The 13,767-nt window shown below is 41.3% G+C and overlaps 1 protein-coding gene across 3 annotated transcripts in view; it reads left to right on the top strand.

The window, feature by feature from the left end:
• The first annotated feature begins 790 nt into the window (after positions 1-790).
• homer1b (homer scaffold protein 1b) overlaps positions 791-13,767 on the top strand; it is a 33,905-nt gene continuing 20,928 nt past the window's right edge. The window contains exons 1-2 of one of the 3 annotated variants that reach the window (XM_054772246.1): positions 791-1,269; positions 11,919-12,075. In XM_054772246.1, coding sequence (XP_054628221.1) covers positions 1,265-1,269; positions 11,919-12,075 — 162 coding nt within the window. In that variant the 5' untranslated portion in view covers positions 791-1,264. Of the gene's footprint in view, positions 1,270-11,580; positions 12,076-13,767 lie in introns of those variants that run through there. The other 2 variants (XM_054772247.1, XM_054772245.1) reach the window with 2 other exon arrangements.

Here is a 13,767-nt window from a genome sequence, read left to right as displayed (position 1 = left end):
TCTTAAAGGAAAAGTTCTCTCTCAATTTTATATAGCATAACATTGTTTTTCAACTACAAACTGCTGAAAAAGTGCAGGAAGCATCCCTTAAACAAGCATGATAGCTTGTTAAAATGTGACCGTAATTTTTGTGGTGTAGCTCACACATAGCTATGCTAATGTTGCTAACGTTAATGACCACCTGTCCCACTCCTTAATGCTACCATGTCGTATGTGATATCTGGCATCTACAACAAGTGTAGCATGACAATAGCACTTTTTGAAGCCACACACTGTTGGAAACTGGAGAAACTCAGCTCATTAGCATTAAAGAGACAAACATGTTACCAGCAAGGCTAAATTAAACCGCTGACTAATTAACTGATAGAAACGTTCTCTTCCATCAGTATTATTTAGACTGTGAAAGATGACGTGACATGTTATAAAATCCATATTTTGTATGTGTTCTGTACTTTCCAATAAGCATGGTCACCACAATGTCTCAAAAAGGAACGATCAGTCTCTTGCGCGCCTAGTGACGTCACTGCAGTGCAGTGACGTCGGAAGTTCAATAGTGACACACTGCTCCATGGGATGGAGGCGGGTGCATCATCATTATTAGCAACCAGATGTGAAAGCCAAATCAATACGCTACACCTTTCGGTATTGCGTTTTTAATTCATGCAGACGTCTCCACAGTTTAGCATTGCGACAATAAATAATATATAGTGCAGCAACTGCAGGGTGCAGACGAGAGCAGCGCAGCAATGAGCTTAGTTAGACAGCTGCACTAATACTAACGTGTGGGCACACAGTGGGGGTGTAGCCTGTGAGCCAATGGTAATAAGGGAGAAGGAGGCGGGTGGACAGCGGATATGCTGCCGTGTATCTTCTGCCTCTGGTTTGTCTTTCCCAGTCCACGCAGCAAGGCTTCTCCACCCTCCTCCTCTTCCTCCTCCGCCTCATCCTCCAGCTTGGATCTGTCATTGACTGCCTTTCGGATCTCCCAGCTCCAGCACCGCCGCCGGAGCACCCAGAGGAAGAGACTAGGATACGGTGCCATGCGCACGGCGACGTTTCTGCGTGGATCCACGCAGTGACAGCCGCGGGGGATGGAGCACTTGTCATCACATTCCTGCAGACGCAACCGACGGTGATCTAGAGGGGAGGCTGCAGCGTAGACAACATCTTCATATATACGCAGCATCTTTTTCAAGACAAATTTCTTCTTGTTAACCAGAGGAACGCATCGGCGCTCAAGTCGCCTAGCATTTCAGCCTCAACAATGGGGTAAGTGATTATTATCACAGCTTGGTTCACACTAGCCTCCATGGACGTGCAAAACACAGCAAGGGAAAACTGCATGCATGCATCTAATATGTATGTAAAAAAAAAAGGGTGCCCCTTCAGGTTCATGTCAAGCTGATGTGGTTTGTCATCAGAAAATGGTTTTGCAATTAACTGGATTATGACAGACTTGAGGCCCGACATGGAAAGTTACTTCATTATCTAAGTTTGAGGACGCTAATCCTTGTTCCCAAAGCAGAACAAAACAGAAGTCCAAAATGTTTTTTTCCCATCACATTACATTATGACCACTTTTACGATCTAATGAGAACAAATACAAGAATAACCCTCAGTTTTGATTGACACTGTCACATACATTTGTCTGAAAGGTGCACCTAAGATTTTGACTTCTGGATCACATCTGGATGCAACTATTTTTGGCGTTACAGCTTCTGATGCTGCTTTCACATCCATCCGTCCATTTTCTGTGCCGCTTATCCTCATTAGAGCCTACCCAGCTGACTTCGGGACTGGTCGCCACATATGGACAAACAACCATTCACACTCACATTCACACCTATGAACAATTTAGAGTCACCAATTAATTAATTTTTGGAAGAAAACCCACAGACAGAGAAGATGCAGACTCCACACAGAGCGGAGATTCTAACCCAGGTCTTCCCGATCTCCTGACTGTGTGGCCAACATGCTAACCACTGGGCCACCGTGCGGCCTGCTGCTTTCGCGTAGCAAATTCAATTGAAATCTTATAAGATTAGACACAAAGCGATAAGGTTTAAAATTTAAATGTTTAATTCAATGCTAACGTCTTAAGAATCATTCAAAATAAAGCTGTTCTCCTATGTCAAAAACTGCAGACAGGAAGTGATGCACAAACATAAAAACCTCCTTGGTGGAGGTAATAATGCCATCCGTGCTATGAGGCTCTGTTATCCCAGCCGACAATATAGACATAGACAGTTATGTAATATTTAAACAGTGACATAAGCAACAACATCATTTGTTCGCCAATATTCTCAGATGTCTGCGCTGTAACGTTCTGTACATCCTGTTCCGGGTCGTTAGATGCGGGGGATCAAAGTAGCTGGAGTGCTGCACACTACTCTTGTGATACATAGTGGCATCCTGTCTCCATGGCAGCAGCTGTGACCTTAAATATCTCCGACAACAAGCACCCACCAAGCGCGACGTACCTGCTCGGTGCGCAACAGTGCTCATTTTCATGCCTCACGCCGCCCCATCTCGAGCCCAGTGGTCCATAACCCTCACCAGGCCTTCCTTTCATTAACAGATGTCTCCCACAGTTTATTGGGATTAATGACACCGCAGGAGGTTGATAATATGGTGCCAGGCATGTGTGCTATTTCATCCAAAACTCCTGCATTAGCTATAATACACAGAAGGCTTCTCAGGCACGCATTCACACCACCCACAATGTAGGCAGCGCATCATCCATCCATCCTTCCATCCATCCAGCAGTCTCCCACCCAGCGTCATGCTGGTGACTAAGTTTGTGTTATGCAACTGACTCAAGTCAATTGATCCACAATGGAACATGATCACGTTTTAGTGACGACTCGCTTACAAATATTTATTTGGGCGGATGGGTTTCTAAAGCTGTCTGCTAGTGTAGTCGACACAATTACAGTAAGGTCGCATTTTACATTGCACTCTAGTGATTCAATACAAAGCCTCAGAGTATGAGTAAAGGGTACATGTAGAATACAGGAGGTGAACAAATGTATTGGGGGTTGATGTGAAACGGATAGGGGATAGGATTACAGTATATAAGCTTTGCTTTTTCCTACTCGTTTTTGGACAAATGGAATTGTGAATTGTAACATGATGAATTCCAATGGAACATGTATGCACGTTCAAAATAAATTAACCATTAAAACCATGTCAACGAATGAGAAGAACATGACAGTCAATGTTTGTTGTCATGGCAACAGGTCAGCTAACCCCCTCCAAATATAATTTATTAAAAGTCCCGTACGGCGGAACCTCGGTTTTCGTCATGAATATGTTCCAAAATAAAACCAAGGCCAGTTTTCCCATTTGAAATAATGTAAATCCAATGAATGCATTCCAGACATCCACAAATATTAACAATAAATACATTTTATTGACAATAATTATTGTTTTACTTGCAGAAAACAATGCAAAATAGTTATAAATGAGGAATTCATTGAATTTATTGTTAATGCGAACTTCCCGTACATCTTGGCGAGGCCGAATTCAAAAGTGTTTCTCACCTTCTTTATCAAATTTCTAGCACTTGCAACTTTCATTGCCCCAATGGCAGGTTATTTAGCAATCCCACTCTAAAAAATGCATGGACAGTGAGTCAGCAACGTGTAAGATGCTTTCTTTGGGCACTTGATTTTGCGCAACGATACAGTACAGGGCAAGTAGACATGTTTTTTACGTACAATACTGTATGTAAACTTAAGACAGTGTAGAAATCTGGCAAAAATTTAGCAAAACGAATACCGAGTGTGCGAAAACTGCAGTTTGATTGTGTTATACTATTATTCAACAATTTTTTAATAAGTCTCAGAGGTCCCACAATTATGCATTTAAAATGTGTTGCCCCAAATTTAGCCTTGATGAATTTGAGTAAGCCTGAACACAATTTTGTGAGTCTGTGGCTTTAATGGTAATGATCTGTGTTTGTCCCCGCTTGGAACTCAAATGCACAAGACCAGTCACAGAATATCCAAATCAAAGTATTTCGTTCACAAAAAGATGGTCAGCAGAGTCAGCGCTAAACATTGCTTAGCAGAATAATAACAATAGCAGCACTTCCGTTAAAATGCTGGTGATAAGTTGCTTTGTCAATGATACTGTATTGTCATCATTACAGCTTTCCTCCTGTTCATTGCTTTTGGAAAAAGAGTCAAATATAAAATTAGAAAACACAAAATGAACCAAATATTGGGGAGGACCTCCCCTCCCCTGGGTCAGGGGGAACATATACAAATTACTCATATACAAATGCTCATATACTATACTTATATACACATTTCGTAAAGGTTAGCAGGTCTGTTAGTGTCTTTATTCATGCTTGAACAATGCTGGTTCTCACTAGGAGACATGACAGAAAATAATTGTGAACCGCTGACCTAAGTTAAGTCTCAGGAGATAGGCCAAGTCTCCTGTGATTTAGCAGAAGTCTCACGATGATGGCACTCATGATGATAATGCTTCAAAAAACATTTCACATTTCATGAAGATCTGGAACGAACTACCAATTTTACAACAATTGGGACTTTGGAACTTAAATGTCTGGAGGTCAAATTCAGCAGAGACTCTGGTATGTGCAGGAAGTATAATTTAATTTCTGGTGGACTGAGACGAATAAATGCATGAGTAATTTGACTGTGTACATTATTCCGAACACTTGGTCAAACAGCAGCCTCCCTAATGTGCCCAATATGATAATAAATCTTCTGTGACGGTCTTGCCAAGATTTGGAAATCCAAATCTGTAGCTGCTTTCTACCAGGAAAAGTAACTTTTATTGGGTCATCATTGAACAATAGCTGACTTACTGAGCATAACTTTCTGGCTGTAGACCAGTCCATCATCATCTTTCTTGGTCTAGTACCAGGCCTCTTTCTGCGCTTACGGTAATGTCAAATGAGGGGAATGTTTATGTAGGACAAGAACTGGAGATGGCTCTTTCTTCCAATGGGCAAATACACTCAATCCCTCGACGCTCTCTATATGTTACGTCTTTGGGGAAAGTGTTTTTCACAACACACAGGTCATCTAAGGCACTTGCAGTAAATACAGCAACTCTCATTAATAACCTTGCTCTGCCTAACATACGTTCAATTCCCTTTATAGCTCTTCTCCGTGGAATTAATTTAAAATAATTAAAGCTCCTTAAAGATGGAAAACCTCTTGGGTGCTGGGTGGAGGTCAAGGTGTCAAGGGAAAGTGAGCTCTCATGGGATGGACCACTTTTATGTAACGCTTGTGTTTCTGCAGAAAGAGGAGCAGCTGCATAGTTAAAGGGGACACACTCAAGTAGAAAATAGCACACAGCCTTTTGCATGATAAAGTGAAAGTGGTTCCACAAGGTTGCTGTGCCTCAAGATCCTGCAGCACACCTGACGCTACCACTGCAACAGTAAATGTGTGTGTATGTGTGTCTGTGGGATGCCCTGAAGGCAACCCTCTCTCCTTAAGAAAGTTCCCAAACAAGGAAAGTACTTAGTCAGTTCTGTTTCCAGTAACATATCTCATGTACAGGATCGCTCAGATTTTTCTATGAAGTGGAAAGCAACCTAAAGGGTTGCATGCAATTTATTTGGATTTCAAAATACAGGACCCTGTTTCCAAATAATTCTTAAGTAGAGCTGGGAATCTCAGGGGACCTCCCGATACGACACGCGATACATGGCTCACAGTGACAATTATATCTCGATACAGCGATAGGGTGAAACAAAAACCCCAAAAATTCATTTCATAGTTTATATTTTGCAGCAGAGTACAAACAGCAATAGTGCAAAAACAATGACACTGTTTTAGTGCAATATAACAAGATTTTATTTTAGGTGTCAGACAGTGACAGTATTTTAAACTAGCATCACATGTCTCTCAAGTAGATCTAATCTATCAAATAGAAGCGTAGCAAAAATATTTAGTGGAGTATATTAGTTTTAACGTAATCACCGGAAAGAAACCGGGAATGACCTGGAAAAGGTTAAGCAGCATGAGGACAATGTTGACAATAAAAGAAAATAAGAGGTGGTGGGTAGCCAGTGGTTGGACCCCAAAGCATAGACGACAGTGATGGTGAAGAAAAAAGGTTTAGTAACAAAAAGCGCACTCAAACAGAGTGGGAAAAATAGAAGAGTAGAAAAACAAAGAATAACACAAAATCTAGGCAAAGCCACGCATAAAAACTACAACAAAAGGAGCTGCTGAAAACGCTAAGCAGAAAAAGGTACTCAAAAAAAAAGACAAAAAAAATGGTGGCCAATGGCCAAAAAGCAAGAAACACGCAAGGTAGCACAACACCAGGAGACGGTTGAGCAGGAAGCTAGCATAGAAATTGCAACAACTTGGCAGCATGTAAGTGTCCAAGCATGGCTTATGAAGGGCCTGATTACAATTGTTCAAAGGTGCACGCAGGTAGCTCCGTCCCGACAGGATCAGCAGTGCACTACAATAAAGAGCAGATAGGCGGCAGCAGAGCAGCTCCAGCAGAACATGACAAATACAGTAAACACACACCCTTGATTGAAAAACACAACATTTAGCATTTCAATAGAAAAATCAAGGCACAGTTTTCTTCGCATGCTCAGGGAGTGTGGTGACGAACGAGGTGCCTGTGCATGTTTGTCGTATTTTTGTGAGACACTTCTTACATACTACAAAGTCTTTATCCAGTTTTGTCCCATCCATACTATAAAAGCCAAAGAGAGTCCACACTTTTGATTTCACTTTTCATTTAACTATGTTGCTGCATCTTATGGCTTAACTTCACCGCTTGAGTCTGCCATGGCACTATTGTTTTGTTTTTTCTTCTTCTGTGACTTCTGCCCAATTTTCTGCTCCTCTCCTGGATGACATATAAAGCGGTGACTGGACTCACTGCGGAACGGTGAAAGACATTTACAGCGGCTATATTTTAATAATATTTTTAAAAACAATAGGCGGCGAGAGCGTATCGATAATCCATCATAAGGTTAAATATTGCGATAGTTTGGTACAACAATACGTATTTTGTCACACTCCTATTCTTAAGAACAAACGTAGTCTTAAGTTGCACTTTCTAAGAACGTACTTTTACTTGTAATATTCTTCTTAAGAACACATAAAATACTTGCTAACATTTAGGCGTGTAGCAAAATCCTATACAGTGGATACCTGCACATTTACGATTCGGCAATTGCGACCCTGCAAATTTGCAGATTTTTGTCAAACAATAAATTTGACATTTTAATTTTTTTCTTCGAAAATAGGCAGTTTTTTCCACAGTAAACACATCTCATTCACTGTAGCCTCTAGTAATTTATAAGTATGTGATAATAGAAGTAAAATGTACAGCATACATGTACCGGTCCACAATTTTCACATGTTTATGTTTTTATACTTCACTGATAATGTTTGTTCGGCAAGTGTTGAGATGTCACACTTTCTTCGGCGGCCCTGGAACACTTATGTTGTGTGCTGCGAAGCAAAAGTGAAGCGTTTAATAAGTGTGTGAGACATATTAAGGGATTAAACCTGGATTGTGTGGCGAGTGAACAATTGCAGGAGGGTTTAGGAGGGGTGGGGAGCAAGCTATGTATCAAAAATAGACATTTTTATGGGCGTCTTAATTGAACGGAACACCCGCAAAAATCGTAGGATTTAAAATACAATTACAGTACATCTTCATCATTATAATGTCTTTGATCTACCAATAGGTGCCTACATTTTTCTGAGGTCTGCTGAAGAAAAACTCCAAGTGGGATTTGTGAAATGTTGTTAGCCTGCTGAACTGTTCGCACGCATGTTCTCAAGTGCGTTTTCTCATTAATTACAGGCGTAACTAGAAAATCGCTCTGAGAGTGCAAACCTCCGCCAAGCGCCATAGTTCCCCCCCATATTGTGATTTATAGCATAAATATTAGTCCTACATTTATTTAATCGACATCCTTTGGTGACCATGAAAACATACCATTGGCAACTGCATTCATAATCATATCAATATTAGTTCAGTAGTTATTCACAAAAATCACATTTTCCGTACTGGCTGTTTTCTTCTGGAGCTAGCTCCATAGCTTTTGCAGAAGCAACAAATCCGTTGGCACACTCCAGATTCCACAATGTCTTGGCTATATATAATGGTGCTTGTTGCATGTTTATAACTTATTTTGTCGTCTGATGATGAAAATTCCAAAGGTCCCCTATTTTTTCATATTCCGGATCACAGTATCCGGAATTATTGCATTATCTGGATCATTCTTTGTTATTTTGTAGAACCTGTTGGAAACTTGTCCTGTATTTTTGTGCTCTGACCATTTATGGAGTTATATGCACAAATGCCAAAAATGGTCCTATCTTGCAATGTTAAAGAACTCTTAAAAAAATTCCTGGATCCAGACGCCGATCTGGATGACCCTCAAAATTGAATCAGTTCTTCCCTATCCCATTTCCGACAATTTCATCCAAGTCCATTCCAGAAATGTTCTAGTTCTTGTGAACACAAACAAACAAACGCCGGCAAAAACATAACCTCCGCACTGTGCTTGCACTTTGCGCTTGGCGGAGGTAATTGGCAAAAGTAAACACCCACAAAGCCTTTATAAGGAAATACAATAACACACACAACAATGTACATTTGTAGTCAGCATGGGTTCCGTTCTGGTGAGTACCTTAACTCCAGTCACTGGAGCTCTTCAGGACTGGTCCCAAGCTTGGCTAAATAGCAGGATGTAGTGACCCCTCATTGCGAGATGCTGAAAGACAGCTACATACAAGTCTCAAAATAAGTTAACCAAATCACTATTAAAACTCACTGTTGCATCACCACCAACAACCAACGAGTCTTCCGATAACCTTCTTGTACTAAATCTAATATTTTCATTACTTAACTAAATGAGAGGAGCAAAATATTAGAAACATGTCCACCACTGCAAACACCACTCACAACAACAAACATATGAGCATCATTGTCTTTGTTCTTATGAATCTCTTGTATTGCATTTGATCAAATGTCTTGTGAATGTAATAATTATAAAGCAAAGAAGCTGTTATCGAAATCATTAGAATCAGTGTAGTGTAGGAGTGAGTACTTTTTTTTGACAACTGGTGGGTGTCATATTGGAACAAAACTCTTTGGCGCCTGCATTCATGTGAGAATCAAAGTGTAGGAATGTTGTATTTGATGCACACACAAGTAAGCGACAAGCGGCGCCAAATTAGCCACAGCTTTTGTCGAATTATGCAATGCGAGAGGACGCCAGTTGCCAAGCAGCTATTGCACAGATCACACAGACAGGCCGCGCTTGTGTGATGTGTGCACGCTTGAAATGACTCACAGTTCCGCCACTTGCACTGCTGTCCATGATTATGATAATTTGCACTCCGCAAGCAGCTTTGTGCAGGAGCAGTAATCAGCCCAAATTCGCTCTCACACTTCCTATGCGCTCCTCATTCCCCCACCGTGCTCCTCCAGACTAACTTCCCCCCTGTCTCCATGTTGTTCTGTCTTTCCCAGTCTGGGCTAATCACACACAGGAGGGGTACTGCTGCTGAATTTTAATATTCATTTATACAGCAAGCCTTTGATGTCCCCCATCACCCCTCAGTGCAGTGTAAGCACTTCTCTATCTCCCGCTCTGCCAGCACTGCCAGCTCAGAATATCTCCCCCTGCACCCTGTGTGTGTGTGTGTGTGTGCGTGTGTGTGCGTGTGAGCGCACTGACTCTGACTGTAGATACTCCCCGAAAAGCAAAACAATGCTAGAAAGAGATGAGGGCATTGTCAGTGGTTAAATGCAAGGAATACATTAGAGAGTGAATGGATGGTCCAAAGACTTTCATGTGTTGACCAACACGACTAGCAAGCATCATTCTAGACTCTACTTTGGGTGTCATACAGAGGTCAATAAGGAATTAAGTCAGTCAGCCAGTCGAATCCATCATGGAGCTTTGATCATGCATGTAGAAGCTACACTGGCAGAAATCCAACATTATTTTACTGTAGGAAGAAATAAAAAGGCAGGTATAGTCCCTGTCCCTCAAAGTTACAGTATGTTGTATACTAAAGCCATTCAACTGGGGTCCTTGAATCACATCAGATTGGCCCACACATTCAGTTCCAAACTAACGTTTTTGCAACAGATTGCATTTCTGTGGAGCACTCCTATCATTCCGAGGATATTTGACTTGCGTTTTTGTAGTAGGTCCTTAAAAACAGCAGAGCGCTAATCTCATATAGAGGATCTTTGACTAGCATTTTAGCAGTAGATCCTGAAAAACTGCAGAGTGGTCCAGTCAGGTGTAGGATCTATGATTAGTGCTTCTGTTGTAATGTATGACTGCATGGCTTTATGACTTGTTTATGGCTATGTTAGCCATTTGATGAAGTAAAAGATTAATGATAGGGCAGAGGCTTTTGTTGAGAATAATAGTGAATGGAGAAATGTGGCACCCAGATCAATTTACGTAACTAAATAGCCCGGTTCTAAGCTAGAGGTGGTCCTCCATTTTAGTGGGAATGGAAAGTTTGGCTCTTTTCTGAAGAAGTGTAGCTGGTCACCACCCGCCTGCAGGGTTTTCTAGGCATTGGCGATGAGTTTTCGCCAAGCGCAGTTGTTTGTCGCCTGTGTGTGGCGCCCATTACACTTAGGTGCACCACCATTACCTGTCCAGGCGGCACTTCCACTTTCTACCTTTTTATTCCCTTTTTTTTTGTTCCGTCAGCATCGATATTGACATTTATTAATCGATTAATGATCATCAATGTATGCATCGCGATGCATCTAAGAATCGATTATTTCCACCACCCCTACTACCGACCAGCTTCTTTATTGGCACAATTTTCAAAAATCATTAAAAAGCTATTCAACAACAGGTTGGAAAAAATTATAAATAAGAATGAATTACTTGTGGACAGCCAATACGGATACAAAACTAGCTACTTTCAACATCCATGGCACTCATCGATATAACCGAGAAAATTACCAATGCTGTAGAGAGTGCGCAGCTGCAGTATTTATGGATTTAACAAAAGCATTCAATAAATTAATCACAATATCTTAATTAACAAACTAGAAAGGTATGGAATCAGAGGGCTAGTACTGAACCGGGTAAACAGCTCCTTAGGCAATATGTGAAGTTAGGAGAATATACATCCGATTGTTTAAATGTATCTTGCTGTGTACCTCAGGGGTCAATACTGGGACCAAAACTGTTCAATGTAGATATAAATGACATCTGCAAAGTGACGAAAGACCTAAAGCTAGTATTATTACAGAAAAAAATGAGTTTGTTCAATTTTGGAATAAGGCTGTGACGTAACAAAAAGTGGAAAAAGTCAAGCACTGTGAATACTTTCCAGATGCGCTAGGATTCATGGGGAACTAAGGGCTCGAGTCCTACCAGAAAGTTTAATCAAACTATTAAGAAGTATTGCTTGGAGAGGTGTACTTTTCTTTGTTTATATATACACACATGTGGAAAGTGCAGTCCTGCGGGGTGTGTCTTTGGCAGTAAAGCGTGGCCTCCTGTCTATATTTAGCCTTAAACGCTCTCTTTTCTCCCCTGTGTGACCCTTGCTCAGAGCTGCAGACATTCCCATATCAGCGCATAGAGAGCCGCCACTGACTGCAAAGAGGGCAAATACTGAGATTACTGCAGTTAGCCGGATGATGATGATCAAACTTTGCTGCACTGTATGCGCTCAGTCAAGAATGCACCTGCTCATCATGGAGAATGTGTATTCATAGCGATTTTGGCTTAGAGTCTCTTTTTCTGTAAATATGGAGGAGGGCGAGCTTGTTATTCGGTTGCCCGGGCGATCCGCCTCCCCGGTGGACAACAGGAGCTTCGGTGCAAGCGTTGGGTTCGGAGAGACGTTGGTGTTGCGGCACAAAGAGGTTCACAACTTCTTTTTTGTCCCCTTCAGGGAGCAGCCCATCTACAGCACGCGGGCCCACGTCTTCCAAATTGACCCCAACACCAAGAAGAACTGGCTGCCCACCAGCAAGCACGCCGTCACCGTGTCCTACTTCTACGACAGCACGCGCAATGTCTACCGCATCATCAGCCTGGATGGTACCAAGGTGGGCTTACGTCCTCTACTGCATGAATTGTGTACCTTCTTTAAGCCTTGGCTTCATCAAGATGTTCTTAAAAAGCTCTGCATGCTGTCACAAGACATGTGGCTCGTGTTACATTGTGTCTGTGTGTGTGTCCGTGTGCACATTAATACTCTATTTGCATGTGCACATACTGTATATGCATATCAAGACGTTAAAAAGAAATATACAGTACTATATGGACAAAAGTATTACAATACTTTAAATTAAAATAATTAGAATTAAAAATAGAAGAACATAAAGAGTTGTAATTATACCAAAGGTGTTTGGTGGGGTTAAGGTCAGGTTCTTCCACACCCAACTCATCGAAGAGTTGTGCACAACCCAAATTAATTCATTGATTAGGGCGTGTGTCTCAGTGGCTTTGTCCAAATAGTGTATTTCTGTGGGGCATGTTGTGACAGCTCAGTAGAGCGTTCTAACCCATGACTTTCTTGTTCCAAGGCAACACTGCTAACCACTCATGCACTGTGCTGCTAAATAATCAGACAGTATTTGGTTATATAGATAGGTTGCTTCAACATTTAGTAGCCCATCGCATTAACTCATTGTGTAACTCTCACGCAGGCTGAATATAACCCTTATTGATGTCAGTTAATCGGAATGTTCCACAACACCGCCCCTGATTGATCAGCTGTTAATTAGCTCTGCATTAAAGTAGTTGGATTACAGTATGGAAGACTTAAATGATTTTGTTCCTCTCCATCACTGTCAACAAATCTCATTAGCTCACCAAAGCCTACAGTATGCAGTATACAAATAACGTCTGACCTCACAATGCTGTCTACAGCTTTAAGCTTCTTTGTCGACGATAATACCAGAAATAAGAGATGTAATAAATAGGGATGCGTCAATCGATTGGCCACTGATCAATATTGGATGATTTCTGTAAAAAACACGTGATCGGCATATGCCGTTCAAAGACCACAAAAACCGGCAAAACTCGTCTATAAAACCTTCAGTTTTTACAAATTGACACAGGCTACGCCAATCGATGCCAGCGTGTTTGATCACACCCTTATCAAACTTATTGCCGTTCTACTTATCTTGCATCTTTGTGTACACGCTTTGCCTAGCTGTCAGTTGCGGCAGCTAGCAGGCTTGCTGGCTAGTGTTAGCTAGCTTGCTAGCGTCTTGTCTTCGCACTCCAAATGTGACATTTTGTTTTTAAAACAAATGCGGTTAGCTTGAAGCTCGTTTTTGCCCCACGGAAGAGCTATACATAAGTGGATATCACGTTAATGGGGTACGTGCTAACTTTTTAAAGTGTCGCTGAACAATTTTGCTCTCCTGTTGTCATTATACTAATTGTGTCTTGTCCTCAAAACACTATTTGTGTGTGTTTGTTTAATGAACATAAACACATAGTGTGTCCAGCCTTATGATTATGATACTATACCAGCTGATTTAGAGTAGCTCACCAACGGGTCAAAGAATATTTGCTTCAACTCTCAGTAGTTTTTTTTATTATAACTGTTCAATTCAGACTTCATACCGTTTTCTAGAATGACAAATGACCACAAATTAGCATAAAGACGATGACCACGCTGAGTGGCGATCTGCTTGGTAAATAAAGTAGTGTACAATTTAAATGCTGCCAGTCACAAATAAAACACAAACAGTTGACATCTCGAATAGTGATGAAAGTTGGAGACC

The sequence above is a fragment of the Dunckerocampus dactyliophorus genome, chromosome 4, assembly GCF_027744805.1.
Source record: "Dunckerocampus dactyliophorus isolate RoL2022-P2 chromosome 4, RoL_Ddac_1.1, whole genome shotgun sequence".
Taxonomy (NCBI): domain Eukaryota; kingdom Metazoa; phylum Chordata; class Actinopteri; order Syngnathiformes; family Syngnathidae; genus Dunckerocampus; species Dunckerocampus dactyliophorus.
Note: the sequence above shows the minus strand (reverse complement) of the source record. Positions and strands in the feature narration are given on the sequence as shown.